Here is a 15,414-nt window from a genome sequence, read left to right on the forward strand (position 1 = left end):
ATTATAACGACACAACTTTTACCCTTTTAAGCAAAACAAGCAGCACTTGTGGAAAATGCCTTTACAGCTAATCAACGCAATAACTAGCCCTTGTGTAACTTCTGCGAGATGTTAACAGAAACATGTCAACATTATCCTCTTCCTGTTTATCCACGCGCCTACGTACGTGCATATGTCCGTCCATCTGTCCAAGAAAGTGATGCACCTCATACGCCAACATGTGTCGCAGCGGCTCAGCCTGCAGTCCTCCTTGCCTGCTCGCCCGTTCGCTGGCTTGCTTGGGGGCAATTAGGGAGCTGGGCCCTGTGGTCAGAGGCCCCCCTGGGAAGCCCTGATTGATTGGAGTCTCATCTTCCTAACGGGCTGGCACTCTGCCATCTATGGAGGATTGGGAGGGGTGGAGGGGAGAAAAAAAAGAGAGACACACAGAGGGAGTTGGAGCACAAGTGACAAGCACAAGGAAAAAGAAAGAAAAACGTCTCTGCGCATGTATGTCAGATGATAACGATTATTCTCTTGTAATCTTGGATTGCTCTTTAGACTTACTGGGCTGAAAGGGGGAAGAAGAAAAAAAAAACGGTGGGAATGGGCACATGGGTCAACATGAAAGTGAGAAAGCAGTGACACATGCTCTATCAAACTATATTTATTTCCAGTAGATCTTGGTTCACATCTTTCCGGAATACACACCTCCATGTTCCAGACAAAAGGAAAGACATGACTAATTCTACGACATGTATTTCTAGAAACAGCATCACAGGGTTAAATAAAGAAACCCTGTGCCATTTGAAAAAAAAAAAAAAAAAAACATCTAGTGCAGTTTCGTTCATAACCTTTGGCTTATTCATAGTCCCAAATCACGCATGTTGAAAGCTCTATTTGTGCAAGGTAATCCACATTTGTCCACAGTTTGAGGTCCAATCAGATGTCTAAATAACAACCCGCATTACAAAAAAAATAACACTTTACAAAGCAGAAATGAGCAGCTGATTGATCGATATATTCCGACCATTAAATTCGAGCGTCTTTACTTCAGTGACGAACTCAAGGACAGATGGACGAGACCAATATAGTGTCACCGCTTATCATAGCAGCTCCGATCGATGCCTCCCCTCCTTTGATTGAGAAAGAAACACAAATGGTTACAAGGGCCTATTTAGTTCTGCCCGAGACCCCCCCCCCACCCCCCCGACGCCCATCCAGCAAGTGCAGACAAAGACAACGCACTTGGATCAATTGTGCTCAACAAAGGCTGAACTATGCAGGGTGACGCATCACACGGTGCTACCCCGCACGTACGCTCAGCCACCCAACACTGAGCTGCCAACAGGCTTTCTCCTCCAAAAGCCACTCAAGCACAAGAAATGAAGCAAAACAATTGTTTTTTTTTTCTTTATAACTTGCTACATTCCGTCCCTCCCTCGTTAAAGCATGACAGCACACCAACAAAGCAACTGTGCATGATTATTTTTTGGTATATTCGCACTTAGAAGGTGCCGTCTTACCTCAGATTGCTGCCCTTTGAGCAATTATTGGCTTTACAGTCAATTTTTTTTTTTTTTTTTATGAAGGGTATTTTTTTTGCCAGCCTTGACCTGCTGGTTTAAATGTACTTAGTTACACTAGTGATCTATTTCTGCCACTCTTGGTACCACCTACACTCATGATTCAACTTACAAGTAATTGGTGGGCCTTTGCCAGGACCATAAAAGTATGGGTATCTTCCTCAACTGTAAAAGTTAGAGTTAAAAAAAAAAAAAAACTTTTAAACCGTCCTCGAGATAAACCTATAAAAGAGTATCAGAGCACACGGAAAATAAAATGAGTTTGAAAAAGGCATACATTTGTAATTTATTTTATGACAATTAAATTGTTAAACTGAGATTGAAATGAGCTTTTTCGAGAAACAAAAATTGAATTACATGAGATTTTTTTAATGTGGGGGAGGGGTTATGAAAAAGCCAAAATCCTCCAAAAATTCCAATAAAGAGAATTTTTATTTGAATAATTTTATGAGGGGAAAAAGGTATATTTTTTTAAGATGTATATTTGTAGTTTCACAGAAACAACATTGAAATGTATGAGAAGTAAAAGTTGTAATATTAAGTGGGGGAAAAAAGTATTTTAAATTTTGATCTTGATAATTTAGTCAATGTCCAAAATTTTCAGCAGAACTAGTCTTCTCAGTGCGGCCCTAATACTCTTTTGTACTTTACACTCCAATTAGCCTATTCACAAATAGGAAATTTGATTTAATTTGATTAAAAAAAAACACTTTAGGAACAAAGGAAAGCAAGGTGGTAAAAGTAAGAAACAACCAGCAGAAATATGACATAGTAGATAACCTATGACGTATTGAAGATGGATAAATGGTTATGGAAAGTATGGCCGCACATTCAAAAAGGGCAGTTTCAAAACACATCACTCATCCACTTGATGTCCTAGAGATGTAAAAAAAAAAAAAAAAAAAGAGAGAGAGAGAAATAAGAAAAGTGTAAAAAGAAAGTCCCTCGATCCTCAGTTTAGAATCATTTTCCTTTGCATTGTGGGTAAGGTCCCTGCCATCATGTCAGCATTGTGAGGAGCCACGGAGTAAATCACATGGGTAGCCAGGTTTTATCCATGGACTGGATGTGTTCCTTGGCTTTCATCCTCAGTGCAGCAATACTTGAGCTGCGCTGGTCCATGTCCTCCAGCGGAAACTTGTCGGGGTACGGCGCCGGACACTGGTAAGGGGGCGGCGCCGCCATACTCTGCATTCCCTGACCCATGGACGGATGAGGGCTGGAATTGAGGAAGCCGTGGCCGGGGTAGTTGGGCTGAAGGCCCTGAGCCGGGCCTATGAAGCCCGGGATGCTGTGGACCGACGTGGCGCTGGACAAGGGGGAGGTCAGCCAAGGGTCCAATGGGAGGGAGTTACTCATGGGTCCCATGGCGGTGTGGACCGGCGCCGATCGATTGAAAGACAACATCGGCGCGTCGTGGAGCTTCATGGTGCTGGCGTCCATTTTCTCTTGACGTCTCCATTTGGCTCTTCGGTTCTGAAACCACACCTGGAGATTGAAGACATTGTATTAATTTCTCCCCAACAGTCTAGAATTATTTTCCAGTTGGATTTTAATTATCAGTCTACTGTTGTCAGAATATGCCGACTCGGATATGACGTCTCGATGTGATAGGATCAGAGCAACTGGAGACACTGGAATCTCTTAAGGGCTAGTATGTTTGGACACACACACGCTGCGACTTGCAATTATCTGGTGTAATCACTTGACTTGGCAAGCAAGGCCGAAGACTTGTTGGCATGATGCTCAGGGTTAGGATCCCAGGTCAGGTTTTAATAATACATACATGAACATGGGTCCCCGGCTGAAAATATTTGAAAACTATTATTATAGAACTACAGGTACATCTATTCCTGCTAGTTGCTATTTGTAAATTAAAAGTAGTGATTTTTCAGGTCAGTAATGAGTTGGGACTGATTTACATATATATTATATGTAAATCAGTGGAAGAATTTGCGCTTAACCGGACGTTATAAAGTTTGAATTGAGGAAGACTGATCCTACCTGAACCCGAACTTCAGGTAGGTTGACCTTCATGGCCAGCTCCTCGCGGCTGTACACGTCAGGGTAATGGGACTTCTCGAAGGCACGCTCCAGCTCGTGCAGCTGGTAGGTGGTGAAGGTGGTGCGGTTGCGTCGGTGCTTCTTCTTGGGCTGATTGTCCTTGCACGGCTCGGGTGACTTGCCTTCATCGCTCTCGACGCTCTTTCTCAGTTCCTCATCGCACTTGTTGGTAAACAGGTCGGCATCTGCACAAAAACACAAGGATAACTACTTTATTTTTCATAGGCCTGGCCACCAGGGGGCAGCATAATATATAGTACATAGAATATGTTTTTATACAGTATATGACCATATTTTTATATTGTTTTCATATACATTTGTGTTTTGCGAGTTTGCTAAATTGCTAGTTTTGTTTGCCGAGTGTAACTAACATTTACATAAATACACATCTAGTAGAACTAAAGAAAGTAATGTGCACATTCCGAACAAGCGGCCATTAGTTGGACACATGCATCATTAAGCTACTGAACATGAGTGAAGCCATCAATCCTCTCAACCTCAATGAGGCTCGTAAACACTGCTAATCGGATTTGTTAAACATGTTTCCACTCTTTATCTGCTCCTGAAGTAACGAAATGAAATGCTGCGGCCTGGATTGTAAACATTGTACATACAAGATTATGAAACAGAATTATCTCACATTCTACTGGAAATACTTTCAACAACACTGATGGGTGTAAATTGCAGTGTCAGACACAGAAGCAGAACACGGGCCTTGCTCAAGAGCACCTCGGGAGTAGTCGGGAAGCAAACTATTATCACACTGCAGCAAGACTTGAAAAAAAGTCGGTGTCGTTACAGACAGACAGTCTCAGTTCATAGCCGAGCATCAAAGAGGTCATATGAATTCAGTTGCTAACCAAAACAGGAGCACAGAGACGCTTATTTTTTGCTTGTTTTAAACGTCAGTTTCTCTTCACATATACTGAAATAATTGTGTGAAAATATTCAAAAAATGCTCCTCCCCCATCTACAGTTGAATTGGCCGCTCAATTTAGGTCACAATGAGACTTCTGCAAAGATGGTGGCCACTTGTCACATTGCTATATCGAATGTAAAACTGTTGATTGCATTCATTTCCAACGTTCCACTTGGTAGCCTGTATGACATCATTGTTTGGAAAGAGCAAACGAGTGGGCCATGTAGCAGCCGGCTTGTTTTTCGGTGAATGAGACGCGCCGATGGCACATAAAGGAGGGGTCGTGGTGCTCTTTCAAGTGGCGAGCTGGAGCGCGCCCGGCGACAATGCTGGATGCGGAGCTTGCTTTATCGAGCTCTCATTAAGCAGCCATGACAAAGGCCGAGCTGGGACAAAGGCCTGAGGTCGGGTGTGGTTCAGCGACCAGCTCTTGTGCCTGTCAGCCCATCACAGCCGCGAGTCTGAAGGGTGCCCACTGTTTAGCAGCCAGCACACAAGGGAGGGCAAGTGGGGAGTTCTGGGGCGGGGGCAAATGACACCCAACTTGGGAAAAGTTGCTCATCCAAGGGGAAGTGGCCTGACTTGATGGGACAGTTACATACTGTATAAAGAAGTGATGTCATTGCAACTGGCCTCATGGACTAGTTTTGAAAATGTGCAATTTACGTCTAAATACTCTTTGGGTAGCATAAAAGATACATTATTTTGTTGATCATTTTTAAAATTATTCGTAACTTTTTGTATGAATATACTTAAATGTAAGCTTGTTGAGTGTGGCAGTTTGCTTCCACTTAGCAATGCAGATTACTGCCACCTACAGGTGTGGAGTGCAACAACATCACAGCACAGTTACATAAAATCAAGCGATATCGCCTCCATGGGTGGGCATTCTTTCCAAATGGTCACCTATATTTTCTTTTAGTACTGTTTGGTAGTTTAGTTTGTTCAGCAAAGTGGGTTGGCGAGCAAAAACTACATAAGCAATTGCTAATTAATTTTTGGGGGCACTCGGGATAGATACGCAATCAAGGGGTGAATTACGTTACGATTTGCTTGCATTGCAGCCAAATGGGCAGTGAACCAGCAGATGAAGCTTCGGCTAGGCGTCAGTGAAAATAATGCACTTTACTGCCACCCACAGGACTGAATTGGAGGCGCACAATCAGGACGAGTCAGACATACATGTTCACTTAAATTGTTTGACCTTGGCATTTATTTTGCCTAAAGTACCAAATAACATTGGTTGCTATAGTGTCTTCTGATTGGTTAGAACGGCCTTTGCATCACAGATGAAACCGCCACCTGTTCAACTGGACAACAAACCCGTCACTGAGGAAAAACATATTTTTAAAAACAATGGTGGATAAAGCTTGAATTAGAATTCTGATCATCGTTCATATGTATGTATTCCTCTTAAATTCTTGGGAAATTAATATTTGTCATGTCTGCGCCACAAAGTCATCAACCACCTGTCAAATGTGAAGACAGCTTCAGATTAGATGTCAACATAACATCACGATGACAACAGAACGACGACCCGTCCATTCTAATCTGTGCTCAACACAAGATTAGGGGGGAATTCCACAGGGAGATGGGATTGGACTTCAGGGTCATAAAGCCCCAATACCATCTTGTTCTGTGATTTATCTCGCAATCTCACCCCACACAGCTCATTTATTGCAATGCTCTGGACATGCTAACTCGACGAAACACATTGACTTAAAATCTGCCCAGTGTCAACATTGGTGATGTTTTTTCAGGGAGTTTGAAGTCATCCTTTGGTTTTAAAAAATATATTCAATTACAACAAGCAGTAAAGACTGACTTCCTGTCTCAGTGAGCGTCTGATACGCTCCACACTGTGTGAAACTCTACTCACCCTGAAACTGGTGCTGTTGCTCTGAGCTATCATCCTGAAGTGGCCCAAGGTGACCACTGAAGGACGGGTGGGACTCGAGCTGCTTCCCGGAATTCACCAAGTCCTCAACGTCCACCTTCTGAGGCCCCGGGACCCCAGCGGGGCCGAGCAGGGAATCCTGGTCTTTACTGAATCCCAGAATGACGTCGATGCTGTGGACGTGGCCCCCCACCGTGACGCCTCCACCTTTGGCCAGGTCGTGGAAGTTGCTAGGCGAGAGGCAGCTGTCGTCCACCATGCTCATGGTATCCAGTGATAAATGCATCCGAGCGTGTGGGCCCCTCAGCGGCTCCTGCGGCCAGAGGGGAGGAGGCCTAATTGAGCGACGCCGTGCAAATAGGAAGGTCAGAGATCACCTCGTTACCTCGAAGGAAGCCTGACGTGCGTCTAAACCCGCTTAGCTGTGGCGGGGGGTCCTAAAGTCTATCCCCTCTACTTTCAAAGTTTGGCCCATTAAGAGGACACAAACTCCTCACCGGTGACTTTTAGCTTATAAATTGAAGCGACTGCAGCCAGAAATCTGTCCACCTACACAATCTAATATTGAGAATGTCCCACCAAACTGAATTAGAAACAATGGTGTTGTTACACACAGGAGAGTAATTCTCAAATGTCCATCCATACGTCTTTTATTTAGACCGATATTTTACTTAGCGTAATATAATATTATGAATATAACTTTTGCATATTTTATGAGTATCTATTAATCATTCTTTTTTAAGTGTTGTCAGAGCAGATTCTGGCAAAAATTGTAGATTTCCTAATGCAATTTAATCTAATCTATCATCCATCATCCCGCCATCAAAGTTTTAGGCTTTATTCTATAACCTATAACTTCTTAAAACTATTTTGCTGTATAAATTGGTATGTACTTGAATACTATCAATTTCATTTTTTATACATGAATAAATTGGCAGTATTTTGTTTGCTTTAAAAGAACTTTTTAAAATTGTTTTTACTAACATTTCACACATATTTGTGTAGCATTGAATACAAACTATCTGCAATAAAGTGTTGATGTTTCATTTTATTTTACAGACTTCATTTGATGTATTTAAATATTTTGAATTAGTTAAAATATACTTAAAAATGTGTATATATTTGATTAAAATATTATTCAAAATTTGAAAAAAATGGTCGCTTTTGCTTTGCATACCTGATATCAAAATGATGTATGTATTTCTTTTTTTTCTTTTACAATTTTTTTCATTAAAAGCAATTATGCTTCCCAGTGGTCTGGCAGAACAGTACAGTACAGTAGTTAAGGAGCAAATAATAAAATATAAATACATTTCTCAACTAAATATGTGATCAGAATGAAAGTACACTCACGAAATACTCTAATGATATGTCCTTGCATGCTCACTAGAAGCTAAGAGGCGAGAAAAAAAGTAACAGTCCAAATGAATCCCATGAGCGCTTACCTGCTGTTACAAGTAAACGTGTTGCTCAGTTACTGATGCTCCTCTCCTCCGGGATCCACCGTGCACTCTCACTCTGTAGCCTGTATTCACCTTGCATTCCTTTTGAGAAAAAAAAATACATATATATATATATGTAACATGCAAATCAGCCAGACGCTCGTAGTCGAGTGCGAAAAAAAGTTTTGGGAGTGGAGTTCAGTCAGCGTGCACTGCAGAGAAAACGCAAAGGAGAGGTGGGAGGAGGAGACGAGAGGTGGACAAGGCTGGTGGGAGGTGAAACAAGGGGATTAACGAGGAGGGGTTATTAATTGGAATCCTTCCCCTTTAAGAGTGATTGGCAGCTGTTTTCTGCTCAACTAATTCTATTAAATGTCAATTTCATTCACGGCCACGGGACGAGGCCTTGCCTAATGAAGACTTTCTTTGGAGAAATTCTTTGTCTTTGGGACAAAAGATACGATGAAAGTTTTCACTTGGCACAACCGGACGTCATTGTGTTAAACGGCGAGGGAAAGGAAACTTTGACATTAGAACACTTGTATTGATACAACAAAATAGAATCTAAGTAACATATTGTTTTAAATTCTTTGATGATATTTTGTATCACTACAATGACTTTAAAATTCCCCTTTCAATTGTGTCAATTCTGTTAAAAAAAATGTAATCCTTAATTGTCAAGTGTGTTTCCTGTCTTTCCTCTGTTCCCAATTTGGGCCAGATAGTGGCTCACGTCAGCTTCGCCATATTTAGTTTAAACCCCGGAGAACAGCCGGTAATCTTAAAGCAGCCGACCTGAGAGCTTTTCAGATTTCAACATGGAAGACTGTATTTTCTATCTAAGCTCTTCAGTGACGTATTTAACGACGACGTCTATTCAGAAGACGTGACGTATTTCACGACGTCTATTCAGAAAGACGTGCCGAGATCCTCCTGAATGATGGCAGTCAGGTATGTGTGGTCAATTCCATAGTCAGTACCTCGGTGGGCTTGTGATATGAATATTTGATTAGAGAATTCTAAACCCAAAGTTTAAAAACAAAAATGGGAAAAAAAATTAAAAAATCTCCACAGTACGGTGAATCTGTAGTCAAGAAAAATCTACCCACTGTAGTAGAGAAAACAATTATAATTTCCCTCACATTTTTTTGGGGTCACCCAGTTCAAGGGGCCACCCAGTTTGGTTCCAGACTGCATGCAGCCTGGCCTATATGATGCCTTAGTAAAAAGTGTCTGCTTTAAACAAGGGGAGGACACAGAGTTGAAGAAGCTGATGCCAGCTTAGTGTCCTAGAAATCAGCCACGACTCTAAAGACACTAAAGAGATTTCCTGTGACCTCAAACAAATCTAAAGATAAAGTTAAAGAGAGAACATTTACGAGGGGTGACTGTCTCCGTGGTTACTCGGACGGCCGGACAAATGTTAAAGTAAAAACTATGGATGGTGCCAAGTGAGAAAGACGGTGTTTGTGATTGTCTTTATTAAGTTAGATCAACAAGTGAGTTAAAAGCATCCTCCTGTGTATGATGTACTTTCCGTTAACCTCATTAAGGATTTGTTTTCTACGCCCGACAACACATATTGGGATCAGAGAAGTTTGCTTTGAATGTTCTGAACTCTTGTGACCTTGGCACGGTCATAATAAAAGTAGCCTGTTGTCGGTCTTTCTTGAGACGGAAAACAAGTTGAGGCTGAATAACAAAATCAAAAAGTTGTTTTAATTATTTTTTTTAATTATCTGTCTTCATACGTTGCCACACCATTTGTGTTTAATCAGTTGCTTAAAAGTTCTGGTCCATTACAAGTTCATGATTTAATTGTTCTTCTCGCGTTTTCACCATACCACCATGGTTTTTAGAATATAGACATGATTCACAAAGTGTTTCAGAACTAAGCAACTCTGTAAGTGGATAAAGAAAACATGCCTGTGGGTATTTTGCCATTGTCTGTCTACAAGTGTTGCTGCATTGTTTATTTTCAAATGTTTACGAAGATTATAAGCCCCACTGATTATTTGGTAGAATAAAATTGCAAATTGATTAATTAACCGATTACAGGCAAAACAGTTTTACATTTTGTTTTTGGTTTCTGTTTGCTTACCTTTGGAGCAGAGTGAAATTTTGATTAAAAAAAAAAAATTCAACCAATTTCTTTCAGAGGATGTTTAACTGTCTTGTGTTGTTAACATACAAAAATGTGTCAAAAAAAAAACTTGAACATTTTTGTATCTCCCTCTTCAAGGGGACATTTTCTCAACACAGTCTTCCATTCACCAATAAAGAACGAACCACAATATTTACAAGTTAAACTTCAACTCTCTTAGTCGCAACAAGATTGCGGCGATTATCCTGCTTCAATTTTGCTCTTGCAAATCTCTGCCCTTCTACTGTTCAACTATTTGCCTGTTATCCCGCGCATAAATTGGTTAAGGGGGCAGCAGTGTAGTTTTCAAGCTGCTTGGTTTTATCAAATGACAACTTAAGACGCCCTGATCCTATTAAAGGTAAAAGCAGCTAACGTGTAAATGCGCAGTGTCAGCTTACCCCGAGTGGTGCACAGACAGGTTGTGTGGAGATGGCGCACCAAGGAAGAGGAGGGAAGAGTGAGGTAGCGAAGGTGATGTTCATGTGATGCTTTTAAGACATGCATAATGTACTAAACAGCAAAGATGCACTGCTTTTAACATAAGACACGCATAATGTACTGAAAAGCAAAGAACGCTTCTTTGAATCAGATGTTCTTAAACTCCTTGACCTCTAGGGGCTAATTTTTTCCTGTACAAAATGGCCCATTCAATTATCTACATAGTACTGTATTTAATAAGTTGCATTGTATTTTTATTCATATATTAAATTACTTTTTTTTTTGGTCTAACTGTTACGACATCAATTGTTTTGATATAACCAAAGAATCATATTGTTTTATTAATTGGTGTATGAAATTCTTATACAACTTAGCTAATGTAACTTTTCTTGAAATATCAAGACTTTTTTTTATATATAATGAAGTCTTATACAACTTTCCTAATGTAACTTTTCTTGTAATATCAAGACTTGTTGTATAATGAGGAGAATACTTTTTTTTTCTTTTGGGAAATTCCTCACTATTTTCATAATACTGAATTTTGGTCTTTGTTATTATGAATACTGTCGGAATACCAAGACCACTTCATAACAATTGGTAAAAACATGTTTTTGATACTGAATACGGAATTAATTGCAACTTATTTATTTACCAAGTGCTTTCAAATAGAAATAGAATCATTGCCGAATAAATTCAGCATCTCAAGCTTGAGCACGACCTAATTATTGGCACTAAAAGGCTAAACACACAAGTTCTTAGCGGGATTGTGGCTAGTTGACAGGTAATCTATGCAACTGCTCCACTCAAACGATCTAAACGACTCAAGTTAAAAGCCACCTACTGTATATCCGGTCAGTGGAAACAAAATGATTCAAATGAGTGCACATGCGGATTTGAAACTTTAAAATCTAATAAATAGTATGTCACATAGTAAATAATCATTACTTGGAAAGTACAAAATAATTTTTAAAATGCACAATAAGTGATTGATGGATTTTGAAATGCTCTAATAACAGATAAATAGCGATAAAAATGGACTGTGAAGGAAATTAAGTGCTAGTGAAAAGGTTTCAATGCTCTCCGTGACTTAATGGCCATTAAACAGCTTGTTGTCTGTCAGTCAAACAGAAAGCCCACCTTGGAAGGTATTAGATGCCCGATTAACATATGGCCAATGGGATAAAAGCACCAGTGTGTCCTGTGACACAAAAACACAGCCCAGTACACGGCAAGCAAAAGTAAATCCTTCACGCAACCCCATCCAATCTTCTATTATTATTATTATCATCATTTTCTACATTTGGTTTTGCAGTAAATCCTTGTGGAGGAAATTGCAGCTCATCCCCATTATGGGTCTTGAGAAAAAAAAAAAAAAGAAAAAAAAAACCAGGGAGCAGATTGAAGCAATGCTGTACGCTGGTTCATTTGGCGATGAGGCTCAAGCTTCAATTTGGGTTCTCGTCTCGCGGGACGGAGACAAATACCGAGCTTACGCTGACTTAAATCTCCTCAATGCGCTCATCCGATGTGACAACAATCCAGCAAAAGACGCGACTTCATTTTCTGCTGACTCCTCAAGTGAAATTGCTCCAAATAACATTTCATTACATGCACTCATCTAATATTTCGGATCTCATTTGTAGGTGTACCTTAAGCTTGAATGTTCTGTCGTCCAAAATATTCATAAAGAAGTCTTAAGTGGGTGAGAACCATCCAATAGATGCAAATTAAACACTGTGATTGGCATATCCACCTCCACATCCAGTTGCACGCCCGACTCCACTTTGATGTAACGACTCGTAACCCGGGCTGCGTTTGGCCATCTCTTCTTCTAATTTCTCCCTCATTTTATGGAAAGCGGGCCTTCTGCGAGGTTCCTTGGCCCAGCAAAGGGTCATGAGGGCGTAAACAGCGGGGAGACAGTCCCGCGGTGCCTCCATACGATAGCCACCCTCCACTCGCTCAGTCACTTCCTTCAAAGCCTGCCGCATCAAAGACACACATGGAGGAGAGGAATCATTCTTTAAGCACTTTGATAAGTTAAATAAATTTACAAAGGCAATAAGGGGTCAAGGGGGTATTGGCCTGATTGGAGACCCAAAGAAATTAAAGACTAAAATACGGTACAATATAATGTTGACAAATAGTAATCATCTGTTCAGTTAATACATTTGTGTGTAGAGGAAAAGTGAAATATTGTGTTTATTACAAATTATACCATCTTTGGGTATGGTTGACGGCCATAGGAGAAGATTTCCCAGAGAAGAACTCCATAACTCCAAACATCTGATTTTGTGGAGTATTTCTACACATTCGGAAAAATGGAAATGTATTTAAGATGCTTTAGTTTTTCTACAGGAATCTGTTTACTAGTATAACTATGTATTTATAATACTGGAGTCAGTAACCTGTTTCGTCAGAGCTTCAGGGGCACTCCAGCGGACGGGCAGTTTGGCACATTGCTTATCCGACACCCTCGAGGCCGCCCGAGTCAGCCCGAAGTCGCCAACCTTAGCCACGTCGTCGTCAGAGATCAGGATGTTGCGAGCCGCCAGGTCTCTGTGGACCAGCTTCTTGGATTCCAGGTACTCCATTCCCTGACACACGTCGCTGCACACGCACCGTATATAAAACGACTTTTAAAAGGCATCTTTGCACACAGGCACAACTTACAGTGCAAAGCGAAGTAGCTGCACGGAGCTAATGTGTGAACGTCCTCTTGTCCTCAGAAAGTTTGACAGATTTCCCTGCAACACAAATTATCTGGTAAGAGTCATTATTCTACATGCTGGTAATTATTCATATACCTTAGTCATGAGCTCTGTGACAATAAGAAGGCCTTTGTGCAAAATGACTCCCAGCAAGCGTACCAAGTTTTTATGTTGGAGCTTCCTAGGAGGCAAATTAAGACAAGAAGGAATTTCCATGTGGTTATGAATACACTCCTGTGAATTTAATATGAAGTTGGAAGTGTTTGATTGGAATAAGAATGGATGTCTCACGTCATCACTGTGGTCTCCTGCAGGAAAGCCTGAGCTGTGACATCACACTTAATGGTCTTTACCGCCACCTTCTGGTGCAAATATTCACCTTCGAACACAGCTGGAGGACATATAAAGAATTTAATTAGCAAACTCTCAATATCTGAATAATTAGGAAAATTCAAGAAATGAATTGGGATTACAAATGGCTTTATCTGAATAAGAGAAACTCACCGCCAAACTCCCCCTCCCCAATGGTGTGGCCCAGCTTCAGTGCGCTGATGTCCAGCAGCCATCCAGCTACAAAGTGGACAGACATGTGATGACTTGGAAAATAAATTCCAAATAATCCTCACTACCTTTTGTCAGCTCCATCTCGGCTGACTTTGCTCCGTGTTTTGGTTTCGGCTTCAGTAGTGTTTGAGCAAGGGCACCCTTGTTTTTTGAGTAGAACTGTGAAGAGGGAAACAAAACACTGTCAAAAGGTGATTCACGTGCAGCGCATGAAAATCACATTGTAATATTCCTCTTTAGGCTCCGCTGTTTTGTGTTCCTCATTTTGAGGTTAGAAATAAGCCTCATTACGTAAGATGGTCAAATAATGGGCGACCACACCATGTTGATGTTAGTAATATTGAAAATTTTTTAGGTGCTGGTTCTTTATCATCCATTTGTGGAATAAACAAAAATAAAGTAGCATCAATAAAAATAAAATGAAATAAAATAAAAATAATAAAATAAAAAAATAGCATGAATACAAATAAGGAAATGAAATAAAAGTGTCTACCTCAATCATGTCAATGAGGTTGTAAAAGTGCTGCTTGTTGTCAATAGTCACTTTGCCGTCTTGATACATCACTCGGTAGTGCATGACTTCCCCGCAGGCGCTGACGCACAGCACGTAGTCGCCAGGGTGTCGGATTGACTCGCGCACCAGGAACAGGCCGTCCTGAGCTGGTTGCAGCTTGCGAACTGCCTCTGCGCCCGAAATCTTCCCGTGAAACCATCTAATGGAGGACAGATGGATGGTATTTAAGACTTAAGGCTGATTCAAGTCGTGTGACTTTCTTCCTCTGGTTCCAAGTTGCTGGAAAAAGCCCCTACATTTGAATTTGACCTTTCAATCTAGGACTGGCCGCAACTCCAAAAGATCAGATTTAAGGTTTTAACAATAGAGGAAGGATCATGACATGACATGATAAACTTCTTGAATGATTCCCGCAAGGGCTTACAAGAATTCCCCTGTGAGAAAGAAATGTGTCACTCTGTTGCATCCCACACAGCGGCTTACGTACGGCATGAGGCTGAGGCTTGGATCCACTCGAAGAGCTTCTCTTTCCCGCACGTCGGCGACATTTATGATCCCCTCGTCTCCAGTGGAATTGTGTTTGGCCTTGTAGCGTTTCTTACTCTGTAAGAAAATATAGGCGGAGGGTTTCTAAGTTTGACTACAAAACTTGATTAGGACTTTTTTTTTACCGTAGTCATGGCAACAATAGTGAGAATGTCTCCTTTGTGATACAACAGCTCCCCAGGTTTGGGTTTCCTGTGGTCAACCTTGGCAACACATTGAGTACCGGTGGTCCAGCTCATCTGGAAGTGTTGGCACAACTCTGATGTCAAGAGCTAGAAATATTCAACTTTTTCAAATATATTGACGATTAGGCTACTTTGGATTGGATATTTTGTTCACAGCATGCAAATAAAAAGAAGCAGCTACCTTTGCCATGAGCAGGTCAGAAAGTTTGGAAGATATGTTCAATACCTGACAAAAAGGGAAAATTAATTACCAGTAAGAGTCAGATTTTTTTATATATATGTTTCTAAATGTTACATTACCTGATGTGGACAGACAGCTTGTTCAGGAATAAAATGTTTTGCAGCATTTCATCTCATTGTGTAGCGATATTGTCCATCACAAGTGGCCAAAGACGCATTCCAGTGTTTCTGTCACAGCACTTC

At 40.9% G+C, this 15,414-nt stretch overlaps 2 protein-coding genes across 3 annotated transcripts; both read right to left on the reverse strand.

Annotated features, from left to right (window-relative positions):
- Positions 1–630: 630 nt before the first annotated feature.
- Positions 631–6,731, reverse strand: rx1 (retinal homeobox gene 1). The gene is made up of 3 exons (XM_049731954.1): positions 6,428–6,731; positions 3,570–3,814; positions 631–3,053 (listed from the first exon to the last, which is right to left on the reverse strand). The coding sequence occupies exons 1-3, from the start codon at positions 6,729–6,731 to the stop codon at positions 2,598–2,600; spliced, it is 1,005 nt and encodes a 334-aa protein (XP_049587911.1). The 3' UTR covers positions 631–2,597.
- matk (megakaryocyte-associated tyrosine kinase) lies at positions 6,711–15,407 on the reverse strand. 2 transcript variants are annotated; one of them, XM_049731943.1, is made up of 15 exons: positions 15,292–15,407; positions 15,173–15,217; positions 14,932–15,045; positions 14,748–14,863; positions 14,240–14,459; positions 13,812–13,905; positions 13,687–13,752; positions 13,474–13,573; positions 13,279–13,363; positions 13,145–13,218; positions 12,880–13,081; positions 12,690–12,776; positions 12,225–12,453; positions 7,891–7,989; positions 6,711–6,758 (listed from the first exon to the last, which is right to left on the reverse strand). In XM_049731943.1, exons 2-14 carry the CDS (start codon positions 15,179–15,181, stop codon positions 7,916–7,918), a joined length of 1,470 nt encoding a protein of 489 aa, XP_049587900.1. In that variant the 5' UTR covers positions 15,182–15,217; positions 15,292–15,407; the 3' UTR covers positions 6,711–6,758; positions 7,891–7,915. The 2 variants fall into 2 exon arrangements, with proteins under 2 accessions (XP_049587900.1, XP_049587901.1); XM_049731944.1 differs by lacking the exons at positions 6,711–6,758; positions 7,891–7,989 and having other exon boundaries at positions 11,732–12,453.
- Positions 15,408–15,414: the final 7 nt, after the last annotated feature.

Source organism: Syngnathus scovelli, chromosome 10 (genome assembly GCF_024217435.2).
Source record: "Syngnathus scovelli strain Florida chromosome 10, RoL_Ssco_1.2, whole genome shotgun sequence".
NCBI classification, from domain to species: Eukaryota; Metazoa; Chordata; class Actinopteri; order Syngnathiformes; family Syngnathidae; genus Syngnathus; species Syngnathus scovelli.